Source organism: Vulpes lagopus, chromosome 19, assembly GCF_018345385.1.
Source record: "Vulpes lagopus strain Blue_001 chromosome 19, ASM1834538v1, whole genome shotgun sequence".
Classification (NCBI taxonomy): Eukaryota; Metazoa; Chordata; class Mammalia; order Carnivora; family Canidae; genus Vulpes; species Vulpes lagopus.
Window position 1 is genome coordinate 7,164,165 of NC_054842.1, and position 17,056 is coordinate 7,181,220.

General features: G+C 48.3%; 1 protein-coding gene across 3 annotated transcripts in view; it reads right to left on the reverse strand.

Annotated features, from left to right (window-relative positions):
• Positions 1-12,500, reverse strand: part of TRANK1 (tetratricopeptide repeat and ankyrin repeat containing 1) — a 106,158-nt gene extending 93,658 nt beyond the window's left edge. The window contains exon 1 of one of the 3 annotated variants that reach the window (XM_041734431.1): positions 12,429-12,500. Coding sequence is in view for 1 of the 3 variants with exons in the window: in XM_041734429.1 (XP_041590363.1) it covers positions 11,976-11,998 (23 nt within the window). In the remaining 2 variants the exon portion in view is untranslated. Of the gene's footprint in view, positions 1-11,975; positions 12,072-12,428 lie in introns of those variants that run through there. The other 2 variants (XM_041734430.1, XM_041734429.1) reach the window with 2 other exon arrangements.
• Between the last annotated feature and the right edge of the window lie 4,556 nt (positions 12,501-17,056).

Consider the following 17,056-nt stretch of genomic DNA (forward strand, 5'->3'; position numbering starts at 1 on the left):
GGGCTATTGATGGGAAAGGGGAATGGTTGCACTTTTGCAGGGAATGGTAATGCTCTATATTAAAGCTCATTGAACAGTACACTTAAAATCTGTGCCTTTTATTACATGCAAGTATCTCATTTTTAAAAAATGATTGAAAAAAAGAAATCATAAAAGCAGTAAGAGAAAATATACATACAAATTTTAGATCATCTGCAACTGCTCCAGGAGGAAATTTGGGAATACTGAGCCAAGTGAAACATACATATAGCCTTTGACCTGGCAATTCCATTTCTGGAAACCAATCATACAGACGGATTGCACACACCAGAAATGGAAAATGTACAAGATTATTCACTCATCAAATTGTAGTTATAAAAGCCTCGGATCAGCCCATTAACAAGAGGCTGGTTTAAGAAATTACAGTGTAGCCCCCCACAAAAAAAAAAGTCTTACAGAAGTGTTTAAAAAGGAAAGAAAAATAAACAATGAAGATGCTTTCTATGTACTGATCTGGGATAATCTCCAAAATACTTTGAAAAAAGCAAATGCAGAATAGTGTATATATCACATTACCTTTCGTACAAGTTAAAAAAAAAAAAACGAGGGAAGAGCTGAATAGAATTGATATTCGCATTTGCCTACATGTGCATAAAGAAGTTCTGGAAGGATCCACCAGAAATAAAAGTATTCACCTTTTTGGGGGGATGGGGTTGTGGGCAGAGGAGAGAGACTTACTCTCCCCTTTCCATGGTAACTTTTTTGTATTTTTTTGATTCTTGAATTGAAGATCTGTTCAAAAAAATTTTAATGCCATGAAAAATATGGAATGTAACCTTCACATTCAAGAAGGAAGGCCACCCTAATGATAGCAAAATCAGAAACCACAGACATACATTCATAAAAAAACTTAAAACTTCTATACATCAAAAAGTCCCCAAAATACCCTGCATCAGCAAGATGATAGGGTGGAGAGTCACTCACAAACAGCTGATGTCTGGGTAAAGTGGTGGGGCATCTGTCTATGAAAATAAATGCACATACTTCCCCACATCTAGTTAGCTAATTTGGAATGTATTCTACAAACATATTTCTTTCAAGTACATGAGGATATTAACTGCCTTGTCCTTTATGAAAGTGAAAGCGTGATACAAATCCAAAAATCCAGTAAGTGGAGACCTTTATACAAAGAAAGGTACAGCAGCTGAGTGCAGAACACAATACAGTTGTTAAAACCATGAAGCTGATCTAAATAAGAGGAAGCCATGTCAAGATGTGCAATGAAGGTGAATAAAGCAAGCTAGCGAACAATTTGTAGAGCTACTTGGAGAGCTTAAGGATATATCTGTGTGTATATGTGTACACCTGACCCACTGGAAGAGTTTCTGGAAGGCCTTAAGAAGCAAACAAGAGTGGTGATCTTTGGGTAGTAGATCTGGGAATGGGGAGAACATTCCCAAACTATGATAGAATGAGCTTCCATTGATGTAAGTCACCCAGTTTGTGATAACTTGTTATTGCAGCCCTAGGAAAAGATTATGACACCTTTCTGAACACACTCCAAGAGTCATGTACATAGAAAGGACTTAAAGTGAGACGGCTGGACTAAAATTTCTCGAGTAAGGAAGCCAAGGCTCAAAGATTTGAGAGCCTGACCACAATCATACTATACTGATCACCAGAGCTGAAACCCAGGCTTACCTCCCAGCCTCCACCCAGTGCCCTGGCCCACACCACTGTGGATGGGCAGGAGAGCCAGGACGAGAACTCAGGTCTTGCCCCTGGTCTGCGAAGGTTCAGGTTAATGGTACCAGCAGTGATGACCTCTGTGAGTTATTTGAGGGTAATCGCTGCAACATTTACAGAACCTTTGCTTTGTTTACCCAGCAAAAAGAAAATATTTAGTAAAAAACACAGCCCTAGTATTTGCCTGTTTCCACAGGGGTTCCCTGAAATTACCAGTCAGTTAAGCAACTACAGCTGAGAAAATCTGAGCTTCAAGGCCTGCCTTGGATGAAGGATGGGAGGGGGGGTCAGCACTGCAACATCTGAAAATGCCCCAAACTTTCTCTACTGTGATTGCTCCTTTGAAAAGGAGGGCCCATGTCCTGCTTACAAGACCTAATAAGCCCTTGTAGCAGGACAGTCACCAGGGTGCACACACTCTGGGATGGCTACTCGGCTCACCACAGAGGCCTTCTGAGCGGACGTCTGAGGTACACACAAGCAGGCCCCAGGGCCTCCCATATGTTCTCTGTGCCAGACCTGTAGGCCAGAGTTCCCCAACAGAACCCTTCCCTTGGGACCCTTGAATCAGAACTTTGGGAAGAGCTCCTCCAGTAGTGGCAGCTGGGGTAGGAAGCTCCAGAGGGATATAGCCTTAGCCCTCCACCCTGAGAAGAAGCCACTCTGGACTGAGAAAATATAATACCTATACCCAGAGAGAGCAGAAAGAGGGGCTCCCTCCACATTCCCCTGCCTCTGAGCCCAGCTGCTTCTCTACTTCTTCCCTTGTTACTAAAAACATCGGCAGTCTTCTAGAATATTCCTCCTTTTTACCTAAGCAAGTTAAGTTGCTTTTATTTTCATTCACAAAAGAGGGAGGACATGAGAGAGGCTTGCCCATTTCATCTCTCTTTATAGCTTCACATTAGACAAGGATCTGTATCGGGGGTCCTGCCCCCACCCAACCCCAGACATCTGCAGTCACATTCCTTCCTACAGGGCCTCAGAAAGCCTCAGAATACTTCCCCCAACATTCATTCTAAGTGGTATTCCCAAAGGAATCCTTTGTGCCATTCCCAGATGCACACCAGAGATTCGAGCCAAAACTCAATATGTGCATCCAGACACGAACACCCAGAGTGCCATACCAGGGAACAACAGGCTGAAGATAAGCCCACTGTTTCTTACCTCTCCCTCAGCTTCATCATCCCTAAGAGGCACATAGGCCCCAGAACAGCTAAGTCTGGTTTGCACACATCCCATAGAGACATCTGCCCCATCAGCCGGGGTTACTACAGTATCCGCCTTATGGTCCTCCCTTTGCCCCAGCCTCACCCACGTGTAGCTCAGCCTCCTCACTGCCATTGGTAAGATTGTCCCCAATCCATCAGATTACATGCCAAGGGGGGTTTAAAAGCCTCCAGGATCACCCATCCCACCTCCTCTCAGGCATCATTTTCATGAAAGTTCCCAAAGGTTTCAGGCCCTGTATGCAGCTTTTATATAGTTTAACATCCTGAGTTACAATCCACTCATTCTCTTGGCACGTATCCCCCCCACATAGCCTTTATGCTTCACGCCCCGTGCTAGATTTTTCTGTTCTTCCCAGTAGACTAAACTCTTAAGGCAGAAACTAAGTCCTACTGAGTCTTATTATGTCTGCACCAGGAGCTCAGCATTGTTAAATGAATAAATGACTTTTTGGTTATTTCTTTACTTATCAGAGACAGGTGAGTAAATTGGAGTTATAGGAAAGGAAGAAATGTTCTAGAGTTTAATTTGAAATAGACAATTTCACTCATGGTTTTAGATTTCTGACCATTTCCTAAAAATCCAAGAATGTCAACTGTTCCCTTAAAGAAGGACACAAATTTAATAAAAGCCAACCACATTAAAAAAAAAAAAGCCAACCATAAAAAGGACAAACCAGAAACAACCAGATAAGTCTAACCAAAATAAAACTGCCAAAGCTCTTAGCTACTTAGGGTAAACAAATTTATAAGCACCAGTTGAAAATTCAACAGACAGCATACAAGGCCATATATTCCATGGGAAATTCTATTCCTGGAGATTCAGAAATGCTAAAAGCAAAGAATAACCCTGTAGATCAGTGGTTCCTAGACTTTTGGAACTAACAGAAACATTTACACACAGAGAAAAGAAACTGAAGAGAACTTGGGGGCCTGGGTGGCTCAGTTGGTTAAACCACCGACTCTTGATTTCGACTCAGGTCAGATCTCAGGGTCATGAGATAGAGCCCTTGCCAAGCTGTGTGCTCAGCACAGATTCTGCTTTAAATTGTCTCTCCCTCCACCTCTGCCTCTCCCTCCTTCACTCAAAAGAACACGCTTTCTCTCGAAAGAAAGAAGGAAAGAAAGAAAGAAAGAAATTGAAGGGAATCTAAATAGAGTTGCCAACTCTCTATTTTGCCAAATAAGGACATTTTTCTAAAAGCATACCATCAGGGAGCACCTGGTTGGCTCAGTCAGTGTAGCATGTGACTCTTTATCTCAGAGTCGTGATTTCAAACCCCATGTTGGGCACAGAGTTTACTTTAAAATTTTTTTGAATTAAAAAAAATGTTTTAAAGTATACCATCTACCGCCTCCATAATTTCACTCCAAAGGAATATTTGGAGGAATATTTTAACTCCAAAGAAAAAAAAAGCCAAAAAGAAGAAAGAATGTAAACTCAGACCAAAGACTGCCATTCTTGAAAAAAGATGAGCCAGGAGGCTTACGGTACATTGTAGGCTTGGATGGTGTACACATAGTGTGAGCTTTGAGAGTAGACATTCCAAATTTCTAAAACCACACCAGGTCACTAGAAGGTATTCAGGAAATACCGCTAAAAGGCAAAGATGGATCAATTACAACTCCTAGTTCTGAAGTGGAGTCCCGATCACTTGACTTCCCTCCCAGCTGGGAGCTGGTGATAGGCCTGATTTCTCCTCACTGCATGCACAGAGTGGCATCCTTCCATTTTGTGATTTGAATGAGAATAGTCCAAGGCAGATGTGTAATAACAGTTGAAATTTACTGAGCACTTACTGTGTGCTGAGCCCTGTGCTAAGCCCTTCTCGGGCATTTTCTTATGGAACATCCCAAACAATGCTAGTAAGGGTGGTACAATTATTACCCCTAATAGTATAGGTCAGGAAACAAGTTTCATCAATGTGAGGAGAATTCTCCAAGCAAGGTACAAACCGAAGTCTGATACCAAAGTCTGCATTCACAACTCTTCAGAGAAGATGCATATAGAAAGGGTGAGGGTTATTGGGGGCCTTCAAAATTAAAATCAAATCCAGGGACACCTGGCTGGCTCAGTTGGTAGAGCAGGTGACTCTTGATCTCGGGGTTGTAAGATCAAGCCCCATGTTGGGTATAGAGATTACTTTTAAAAAAAATTAGGTCTCTGCAAAAGCAAACCTGAAGGAAACTGAAAAGTGAGCATTCCATACTCTGCCTCAAGACAGATGAAGAAGGTAAGCATCAGCCAGCACAGGTTGCTTACAAATCCTGACTCCGAGTCTGCTAAATCCAGACTGCCCAACAACTACCATATTCCCCTCGGTTAGCTTTCCCATTCTCCCTTGGAGCACCTGGGAGTTTTAAATGGTTGTGAAGTCAGGGCAGCCCCCAAGGAGGACACAAGGCCTTTCTCTGACAGCTCTTGAAAAAAGGTGCTTTCTCATTCAAAGGAGAACTTCCAGTGTGGTTATAGCTGCCCTGTCATCTCCTCCTCCAGATCCACCCCGAGGCTCTCTGTAATCATTTAAATGCTGATTAACGGCCTCTATTCCACCTCCCATCTTCAAAACACAGCAGTCTTCTTCCCCTCTAATCTGGAAGGCAAGACAAACCCAGCAGAGGGCTAAAACACCATCCACTGCAGCATGGGGAGGGTCTGGAGGCACCCAGGAGCACCCCATAAAACAAAACAGTCTCCTCCAGACAAGGACGGCTGAAAGGCACACCCCGCGAAAGGAGGGTCCTTAGCAGTGCTGGGAGGACCCAAGTTCTAGCCTCAGCTCAAACACCAGCTGACAGATTCCTGAAACACAGGGAACTTGAACTTGGCCTTGAAAAAAGTATGAATTTTAGCCAGTCTGAACAATGTATTCATCCACAGTCTCAGCCTTCCAGATAAAACACAGAGTTACACACACACACTTTCCATGGCTCCTAACCCCATTTAGAATAAAGTGTAAATAGTTCAGATTCTCATTCTAAGTCCTACACACACACACACACACACACACACACACACACACCCTTTAACTTAGCTTTCCAATATTCTCCAACACTATCTGCCTGCCATGTTGTAGCCACATGACCCTAAATTCTTCTGGCTCCCTCCCTCTCAGGCGCCTCTGCAGTGCTGGAGCTAGTTCCCGAAGGAGAATATAAGGATACAAGTATCCTCCTCATATGAGAAAGGCCAAAAATATGGAATCAAGTCACACTTTACCTCTTCTGGGCCTGGTAGCATGTTAGCCTAGGCCTCAGTTCCCCTCCTGAAAAACAGAGACAGCATCGCCTAGATAACTGGACTCCCTATTTCCTCAGTCAGTCAACACGCATTCATTAAATGCCTACTATGCACCAGGCAACTCGAATGGATGCCTGGGATATATGGATAAGCACAACCTACCAAAACACAGCTGCCCAGAAACTTACATTCTGGTGCAGGGACATCTGTAAAATGGGGATTGCTCATACTACTTCTGTGAGAATTATGTAAGAGAATACCTGAAACACACCCAACATAGAGCCCCGCTCAAAGTCAACTATTATTATTATTACTATTATTATATTTAGATTAATAGTCTAAGCCCATTTGCTCACTATTATTCTTAATACGAAGCTGCTTCTTTTATCTGGACTGTCCCTCCTTCCCTCCCGTATCCCTCAATCCACCTGCTGGTAGTTCTCTTCATCTCCCTAAGCAGGGTTCACAATAACCTCTCCTTCTTCCTCCTGGAGAAGATTCAGGAGTTGGCAACCATGTTGGTCTATGTCTCCACTGCTGCCTTCTCACAGATCTGCCTGGTATTAATTCTGTTCTACTGCCACGAGAAGCACCTACAGCTCATATGTTAACATCCTCCATAGGTCAATGCAGGGCCTTCAGTATATGAAGAGAATTCACTTGGAAAATGAAGAGCAGATAGCAAAGAGAAGAGTAAGATGGAGGGGAGAAGGATGGGCCTATCAGAGGGAAAGTCTGGGGGCCAGACTCTAAGGACCCTTAGTACCCAACCAATAAGTTTAGACTTGAGTGAGCCCTCAAAGTTGCCAATTTTTGAGCCTCCAGGAAGAGTGGACCTCCACAGGCAGAGGACGAGCTGGTCCAGAGGTGACCAGAGGAGAGAGTCCCTGGAGGCCACAGCTGGATGTGAAAAGCTCATTCCAGTTCAAGGCTGTGAGCCAAGTATTCTTGTCACTGGGAATCAAATCACCCAGGGTACTGGGCACTGTAATTCTCTATATTTTCTGTGTTGTGTAGTCCTGGCCTGGCTTTCTCCAAAAATATCATCAGCATTTTCCAGGCTTAGCAGTCTTGTTTCCTTTCCAAATGCTACCCCACTGATAAGAGGACCCAGTGCTTAAAAATAGAAACATGTCAATCTAAGTGTTGTTGGATCTTCAAACTCAGAGAGAGCCAAACTCAGACCCATCCTGGCTCTGACAGACAGAGAGTTCCATCAGCTTACCAGGCTCATAAAAGCTCAGGTAAATGTATCATGATGAGTGCAGCAGGTGGGCACTGATACTGACCAGGGAAAAAATAGAGTCAGTTTGGGTAAACTGAGTCCAGGGTAGCACAGGTAAGGTTCATTCACCTTTCCAGATATCCAACAAAAACAAGGAAGCAAGGCAATGCCTACTTATGAATGTTAAGACCAAGAAAAATGTCTGGTTAGGAAGAATGGACAACCATACCAATCAAAGGAGAACACTGCTCTTGGTTTGGGCATGGTGACTTTTTAAGGTTCCAAGATGTTTGTTTACCTGGTTCAATACTTTTTAAGTTTTTTTTTTGTTTTTTTGTTTTTTTTACTTATGATAGTCACAGAGAGAGAGAGAGAGAGAGGCAGAGACACAGGCAGAGGGAGAAGCAGGCTCCATGCACCGGGAGCCCGATGTGGGATTCGATCCCGGGTCTCCAGGATCGCGCCCTGGGCCAAAGGCAGGCGCCAAACCGCTGCACCACCCAGGGATCCCACTTTTTAAGTTTAAACCCGAATGCTCTCCGCACCACTGCCACTGTCCCCACCATCGATCTCTGCTGTAACTTCAAGTGTCATCTTTGCTAAATAAAGTGTCTATTTCCCCAAATTCCTCTTTCTCGTAAAGATTTCCCATAACAACGAATTGATGGCCTTAAGAACTTCAGGCTGCACTCCGAGGAAGCTTGTCACCAAAGCGATGAGCCCAGAGCCAGCCATGAGATCAAGTGGAAAACCAGAGGCAAGCCAGTGACTCCACTTCCCCAACTAGAAAGGCAAAGGAGAGCTTATTTCTTAATGTCAAATGAAACAACGCCACGCTCTCCACAATGGCCGGAGGCCCACACCCCAACCTCCACTTCAGTTCTTAAAAACATCCACAGGATCAATTTACCTTCCTCAAACATGGGACTTACAGGCTCCACTCTGGCTACTAAAAAGATCTGCAGTACTGTATGATCTCTTTTATGTATGGAATCTCTGTATCATAGATACAGAACAGATGGCTGATTGCCAGAGATGAGGAAGGAAGATGGGAGAAATGAGTGAAGGCATTATATATTTATGAAACAGAAAATTTTAAAAATATATATATAACTGATCTGACTTTGTAGGCCTCACTTTGGAGAAAAGATTTTCATTTATTTTTGTTTTCCATCATTCAATTAACTCTTAACACTAATATGTACAAAATGCTGTTGCCCATTCTATAAATAGAAAAGGATTCACAGAGAGGAACCTGGGTGGCTCAGTGGTTGAGTGTCTGCCTTTGGCTCAGGGCGTGATCCCGGGGTCCTGGAATGGAGTCCTGCATCAGACTCCCAGCAGGCAGCCTGCTTCTCCCTCTGCCTATGTCTCTGTGTTTCTCATGAATAAATAAATAAAATCTTTTTAAAAAAAATAGAAAAGGATTCAAACATATCTAAGACATGGCCTCTACCTTCAACACAATTTCAAATCTTAATTGACAATTAATGAAGCTGTATGGTTGGCATATGATAAATCCCAAAATATAAGCTAGCCCTTAAAATAGTGACTAGGATATGGTAGATGTTCACCAAATGTTTTGAGGAAATAGTATATGCATAAAATGATTTTTACAGCAATTATCTTTGGTATCTAGAGAGGATAAAAGGAAGGTGGTACTTTTTGTGCCATTTACCCAGTGACAGCTAAGGCTTTAAGATGAAAGATGGGGCCACACCTTAAGTGAACCTAAAGTAAGAAAAAAAAAAAAAAGTCAGCAGTTATAGACCCAAAAAGGGGAGGGGAGGGGCAGTGATCCTGAGAGATGGGAAACAAATGAGAGGGAACCTTGGGACACCTGGGTGGCTCAGTCAGTTAAGGTCGGGCTTTTGATTTTGGCTCAGGTCCTGATCTCAGAGTTGTGAGTTGAGCCCTGTGACAGGCTTACACTAGGCAGGGAGTCAGCTTGAGATTCTCTCTCCCTCTGCTCCTCCCCCCATTCTCTCTCTCTCTCTCTCTCAAATAAATAAATAAATAAATAAATAAATAAATAAATAAATAAGGACACTTGGACAGCTCAGTGGTTGAGCATCTGCCTTTGGTGATCCTGGGGTCCTGGGATTGAGTCCCACATCGGGCTCCCTACAGGGAGCTTCTCCCTCTGCCTTTGTCTCTGCCTCTCTCTCTGTGTGTCTAGCATGAATAAATAAATAAAATCTTTTTTAAAAATAAAATTAAATAAAATCGTTTAAAAATAAGTAAAACTTAAATGAGGGGGAACCTTGTAATTGTCACAATTTGCTGCCAGAAATCATTTTCTGAGCCTAGCACAGGAAGGGGAAACCCAAGGTAAAAAGAAGGCTGGAAAAATAGAATCATTATCTCAAGAAGCAAAAATAAAATGATAAGACGGTATATGCCATAGAAATGGGTCTTTGGAAGCAACAGAGGAAAACAGAACTAATCAGCAAAGAGACATCTGAGAATTCCATAAGAGCAAAGTCTCTATTTGGTCCCTCAGAGTCAGAGGCTGGGACATCAAGACAGTGGGTGTCCAGTCCCAGAGCAACCCTTAATTAAAAAGACTAATGGGCAATGGGACTCGGTTTCTCCCTCTAGAAATGTTCCCAGCCTTGCTCCTAATGCTGCAGCTGTGGAATTCTGAGCAGAGACTTTAAGAATCGACTTTCAAACTCATGAATCCAGAGTCTGTGGTAGCTCTGCAGCACCCTCCTTCCTTCTTCTTCCACCACCCCAATAAAGGCCTAATGCCAAGGAGCCATTATGTCCCTATCTCTCCACAAGGTCTACAGGACCCCACTGGCCTTCATGGCAGGCGGCCAGCTCAGTGTGGACAGACAGATGGACCTAGATTAACTAAAGCGTCCCTTGTCTGCCTCTGTAGATGCTACTGGTGGGAACCACACAGCTATGTCCTATGGTACTCTCACTATCCAAGCATGAACTTCCTTACTCTGGTTCCAATTTCAGCCAACTTCATCCCTCCTACGCCAAATCCCTCCCTCCAGAGTTGATCCCTCAGTGAAATTCTCATGTTCTCCTCTGTCTCTCCAGATATGTCCCAAAGAGAGCTTGTAGATGCAACCTACAACTGATTAGTCAATTACAAAATCAAGTCATGGGTTATGACTAGCTTTTTTAAGCAACAGAAAACAGAACAGAATAGAAAATACCATTGTGCTCCCTCCTGTAGAGAGACTAAATGTACTGTACAGCCTTTGTTGCAATTTTATACTTCTGTATGTGGGTAGGTGTAGGTATCTATTGTGGGTCTGGGGAGGAGAAGGAGAAGAAAAGGAGGAGGAGGAGAAGGAGAAGAGGAAGAGGAGTAGGAGGAGGAGGAGGAAACCCACATCCTGAGGCAGCTGGATCCTACCAGGGTGAATGGGGGTGAATGCCACACACACCTATTCTACCTCCAGCCTTTGTGGAGGGTGCAAGAACAGCAAAGGTTCCTTGGAATTCAAACACCCATCCTGCAATTCTACAAAACTGACCAGACTCTGCCAACCAGTTAAAACAAACTTCTGACTCTCTTAAAAGGTTGTGCTTTCATTAAGGCATGAAACAAGATGCTCAACAAAAGCCCCAGCCATCCGGGTAAACGCTTTGCCTCGAAAAGATACCTGGCACCGGGGAGGCTCAACACCAGGCAACGGGAGGGGCAGGGGGACCCTGTCAGTGGGCATGCAAGGCCCTTCGCCCCAGCTCTTTCTCCCCGCCCGCCTCAGGACTGACTGGGCCGGCAGCACCTGGGCTGCGGGTCAGAGACCTCAGGATCCGTCTCCCTACTCTCCCCCTTTTCAAAAATTTTCTCTTTATTTTTCATATTGCACGTGTCCCCAGAAATTGTCCCTGGGAAGCAGAAAGCTCACAGCCTCCCGGAACCGCCAGCCGGGAGCAAAGCTGGCCCCGCTGCACCCCGAGGGAGGGGCGCTGTGGCTGCGGGGCTGCGGGACTCCCGCAGGGCGCCCCGCCCCACCCACCCCGCGCACGCTCGCGGCCCGCACCCTGCACTTCTCGCCGCGGGGCCTCGCTGCCCCCCTCCCCTTCGCTCGTTCAGCGACGGTCGGGGACTGGTCAGCCCCTCTCGGGCAAGCCCGGCTCAAGACCGCGCGCTGGGGACCAGGCCTGCGCGGCGCGGGGACCGCGACCCTCCTCCGCCCGGCGGCGGCCGCCGCTGTCCAAGTTCCCGCAGACCCGCCCGCCCGGACCTGCCCGCCCGACTGCGTGCCCCGGGGGCGCGTCCGCCGGGCCGCTCGGTGCCACCTGCCAGCGGCCCCGGGGTCCCCCGCGGGAGGTGCGCGGTGGCCCCGGAGCCGCAGCCCCCGCGCCGCCGCAGTCCTGTCGCAGCGCTCGCCCTGGTCCCCGGTCGGGGCAGGCCGGAGCCGCCCCCGCGCGCCCGCGCCACAGGCCCGGGTGGGCCCGGGGGACCGCGGGGCTCGCGGGGGAGGGGGCGGGATGCTCGCGCGCCGGCCGCCTCGGGGGTCGCCCACCCCAGCGCGGGCCCGGCAGGCCGGAGGCGCCCCGAGTCCCCCGCGCCGCTACGCACCTCGCTGCCCGCGGGTCCCACATGGCCGGGGCCGCCGCCGCCGCCGCCTCGGGGGCCGCTTCCCGGGCGCAGGGCGCAGGGCGCGGCGGGAGGCGCGGGAGGCGCGGGAGCGGCGGGGGGCGCGGGAGGCGCGGGAGCCCGCCAGCCCGGCTCGGGGCGGGAGCGGGAGCGGCGGGGGGCGCGGGAGCGGCGGGGGGCGCGGGAGGCGCGGGAGGCGCGGGAGGCGCGGGAGCGGCGGGGGGCGCGGGAGGCGCGGGAGGCGCGGGAGCGGCGGGGGGCGCGGGGGGCGCGGGAGCCCGCCAGCCCGGCTCGGGGCGGGAGCGGGAGCGGCGGGGGGCGCGGGAGCGGCGGGGCCCCTGCAGGCGGTGGCGCGGCTCCCGGGCCGGCCGCGGGGGCGGGGGCGGGGGCGGGGGCGGGGGGACCCGGGCGCCCCAGCTGTGTGCGGCCGCAGACCTATTCCAAGTTTCCACGCAGTTGCAAGAGCTCGAACATTGTCACGTGCACGTCGCCGCCGGTGGGAGGGCGCGTTTGTCACCGTGCTCCGAAGAGGCGTCTCGGTGTCTCCCATCGCGCGTGCGGGCGCTCCGGGGGGCTGGCTCGGGGGGGGGGGGCTGGCTCCGGGGGGGGCTGGCTCCGGGGGGGGGGCTGGCTCCGGGGGGGGGGGGCTGGCTCCGGGGGGCGCTGGCTCCGGGGGGGCTGGCTCCGGGGGGGGCTGGCTGGGGGGGAGGGGCTGGCTCCGGGGGAGGGGCTGGCTCCGGGGGGGGGCTGGCTCGGGGGGGGCTGGCTCCGGGGGGGGGGGCTGGCTCCGGGGGGGGGGGCTGGCTCCGGGGGGGGGGGGCTGGCTCCGGGGGGGGGGCTGGCTCCGGGGGGGGGCTGGCTCCGGGGGGGGGCTGGCTCCGGGGGGCGCTGGCTCCGGGGGGCTGGCTCCGGGGGAGGGGCTGGCTCCGGGGGGCTGGCTCCGGGGGAGGGGCTGGCTCCGGGGGGCTGGCTCCGGGGGGGGGCTGGCTCCGGGGGGGGGCTGGCTCCGGGGGGGGGGCTGGCTCCGGGGGGCTGGCTCCGGGGGAGGGGCTGGCTCCGGGGGAGGGGCTGGCTCCGGGGGGCTGGCTCCGGGGGAGGGGCTGGCTCCGGGGGGCTGGCTGGGGGGGGGCTGGCTCCGGGGGAGGGGCTGGCTCCGGGGGGCTGGCTCCGGGGGGGGGGCTGGCTCCGGGGGGCGCTGGCTCCGGGGGGCTGGCTCCGGGGGGCTGGCTCGGGGGGGGGGGGGGGGGCTGGCTCCGGCCGCCTCCGGGAAACGAGCGCTTCGAGTCGGCGGCCACGACGGATCTGCCGCACGCCGGGTCCTGGGGGACTCCTGCTCCCGTAGGCTGGACCCCGCGCGACGGTGGGGAAACTTAGAACAGGGTCGGCCGGCGGCTCCCCCTCTTCCCTCCTGTTCCGTCCAGCAGCGCAACCAGACACCAGCCGCTGCCCGGCAGTCCCGCGCCCCCGCGGTCGCCCCGGACGGTGACCCGCGGGCTGCTGGCACTCGCCGCGCGCGGCCTCGGGTCTGGGACTGGGCATTCGGTGGGCAGGGGCCAGGGAGGCCCCGGGCGTCGTGACGCTCGCAGGCGTTGGAGATGCCTGCGGAGGACTGAACCTCTCCCCGCGGGCCGCATGGCAGGGAAGCCCCCGGAAGGGCAGACAGGACTGAAAGAGCTGGACACGGTGAGGACGAACTCAGGCTGCCATTCCTCCTCTGGTTGTCGGCCCAACAGCCCGCACGGCCTTTCCTCCGCTGCTCGGGTCCGGCCCACAGCTTGTCTGGTATGGGGATCACTTCCCCACACGCCGCGGGCTTGGCCCAACCTGAGAGCGAAGCCCAAGGTCCCTTTGGATCAAGGACTTGGCCTACACTGCGTCCTGGCAATTCTCTCACCCATCAGGGGCCACAGCACAGGCAGCCCCAGGGCGGGGAGGGGGGACCACAGAGCTTTCCAATGAGGCAGGAAGGATTTGGAGACACGTGGACACATCTTAAAGCACACAACCATGTCCTTCTCTGCACTGCTCACTCTGAGTCAAAAACCAGCCTGTCTAGCTAGCCATCCCTTTGCTCCTAGAGTCTCAGTTCCTCTGATTTCTTCTGGGCGTTAATCTTCCCCAAATGTCACATTGCATCACTTCCAGTTCCATGACTTCCAGCAGAACCCCTGTTGCCTACTACAGATCAGATTAGGTAGCTAGGCATTTGAGACTCTTCACAATTTTACTCTGTCCTTCCAGTCTTAGCTCCCTCACACACAGACTACCCCAGTGAGTCCCAAACGTGGCTGCACATAGGAATTACCTGAGGGCCTTTTAAAAGTCCTGATGTCTGACTCCTATCCCAACATATTCTGATATAATTGCTATGGGGTATGACCTGGGCATCAATATTTTTTTAAAGCTCCTCAGGTGATGATAACATGAAGCAAAGTTTGGGAAACACTTCTAGTCTCCAAACACTTGGAGCCACTTCCTACTTCCCAGACATCATTGGTCCTTTCACTTTCAGGAAACTTGACATACCCTTTCTCCGATTTTTTTTTTTTCAGTGTCTCCCAGTTCTATATGTAGGAAAGGTCCATAGCACCTCTTCTAGCATGGCTCTTCTTTTTAGCCAACTTCAAGGAGTCTCTGTTTCCAAAAGACTTTCAGGTTCTTGCATGAAGGAGAGCAAGTCAAGAAGTTGGTGAGGGTGCAGTAGGTTAAGAAGGTGCCTCTAAACTCTCACCACACCTTGACCAGTTTTCATAAGCACCTTAGAATCTTTTTGTCCTATTTCTTCCTCTGTATCTTTCATCATGGTTCTCAAAACAATCATATCAGCTCAAAAACAGTCCTCAAAATAGTCACCTTTCTTTTAAAAATTGTCTCTTCTTTTTCTTATCTTTTAATATTTTTATCAAAATTAGACATTCTCACAATTAAAAGAGCAGTCCCCCCTACCTGACTTATTCTCCAGAGGCAATCAATTTTACCCTTGCTAGCTAATCATTCATTTCTCCAGTTCCCGCCTCTAAATAACACTGCTACTTCTTGTGGGTGGTTTCCCCCCAGTTTACACATTATCAGATAATTCTTTTTTAGATTGTACTTGTCCGAAAAAAAAAAATTCACCCTTGATGTCATTTGGCTGGGTATAAAATACTAGGTTGGAGTGATTTTCCTTCAGGATTGTGAAGCTATTACTCCAGTGACCACTAGCTTCCAGTACCACTGTTGAAAATCTGAACACATTCAATTATCCATCTTATATGATCTCTTTTAAATTTCTTGCAACCTGAAAATTTCTCTTTTTCTCCCCAGTGTTTTGAAATTACACAATGATATACTTTGATGTGGGCCCATTCATTTGTTCCACTGTGTATGGGTGGGTTCTTTCATTCTCAAGCTATTTAGTTGAGAATGAAATGCAAAGCTCAAGCTATTTAGTTCCAAGAAATGATCTTGAATAATTTTGTTGATTGTTTCTTCTCCTCTATTTTCCCTTCTCTCTCTCTCTCTCTCTCTCTCTTGAAATCCTGCTATTCAAAAATTGAACTTCTAGGATTGGTCCCTATGATACGTTTCCCTGATGTTCAATTTTTTTTTCTTTTTTTACCTTTTTGGCTGGAAGATTTCCTTAGCTTTATCTTCTGATTTTTCTTAATGAGTTGTTGTTGTTGTTTTTTATTTTCTGATAGCATACTTTGATTATTCCAAGAGCTCTTTCTTATTCTGTGATTTGTTGGAATACCCCCATTCTCTTTTTCATGGTTGCATAACTTTTCTCATCTCCCTGCAGATTTAATTGTGATTTTGTTTTTTCTACATAGGCTCCATTCTCTGGGTTTCTTTTCCTGTTAATGTTTCTTATCTTATTCTCCTTATTATGAATTTTCCTCAGATGGTTATGTGCACAGGACTTAGATTAAGGAAATAGGATGTCCATCAGTAAAGAACTAATTGAATAAACCATGGTATCCCCACACCATAGAGAACCATGCAACTGTATTAAGAACTATAGAGAATTGCTATATAACATGATGGGCCAAGGCCAGGAAATACTGTCAAGTGAAAAGAGCTAGATGAGGTCAGTGTTGATAGTGTGTAAGAAGAAAAGGTCAATATTTTCATGCATTTGCTTATATTTTCTGAAAGAAATAATGGAAGGAAAACCAACAACTAAGACAAATTATTACTTATAAGGAAGAACAGAGCAAGGGGGAAAGTTAGAGAAGATAAGGTTCTTTATACCTAGTCTTAAGACTGAATTATAGAGAACAATCCAGTGGTTACCAGAGCATGGGTTAAATAGGTGATGCGGATTCAGGTGTGCACTTGTAATGAGCACAGGGTGATTGATGTATAGAGGTGCTGAATCTCTATATCGTACACCTGAAACTAACACTGTATGTTAACTAATTGGAATTAAAATAAAAATTTTAAATATAGGTGTAAATGTATATATTTATTTATATATATAAATATATACATATGTAAATGTGTATGTATATATATATATATATATATATATATATATATATATATATATACACACATATATATATGCCTTTGTTTATAGTTTTGACATTGGAACCATGTGTGTACTTAACACAATTGAAAACTTAAATCTGGGACACCTGAGTGGCTCCGTGGTTGAGTGCCTGCCTTTGGCTCAGGGCATGATCCTGGATTCCCAGGTTTGAGTCCCACATTGGGCTCCTTGCATGGAGCCTGCTTCTCCCTCTGCCTGTGTCTCTGCCTCTCTTTCTGTGTCTCTCATGAATAATAAATAAAATCTTTAAAAAATAAAATAAAATACTCAAGTAAAACAATAAAAAATGGAGGTATCTATGAAACAAGATTAGCAAAATATTGGTAATAACTGAAGCCAGGTAATGGGTTTTACCATATTATTCATTCTACTATTGTGAAGTTGGAAGTTTTTCCATACATAAGAATTTAAAAAGAGAGCAAGATGCATTAAAAGCTAATTGGAAATTCAGAGCATGTGAGTGTGCTTATTAGCTTGCAAGCAGTCAGTGAGCCTCTGGAATAGAGAATCACTGACATCAGGGTCT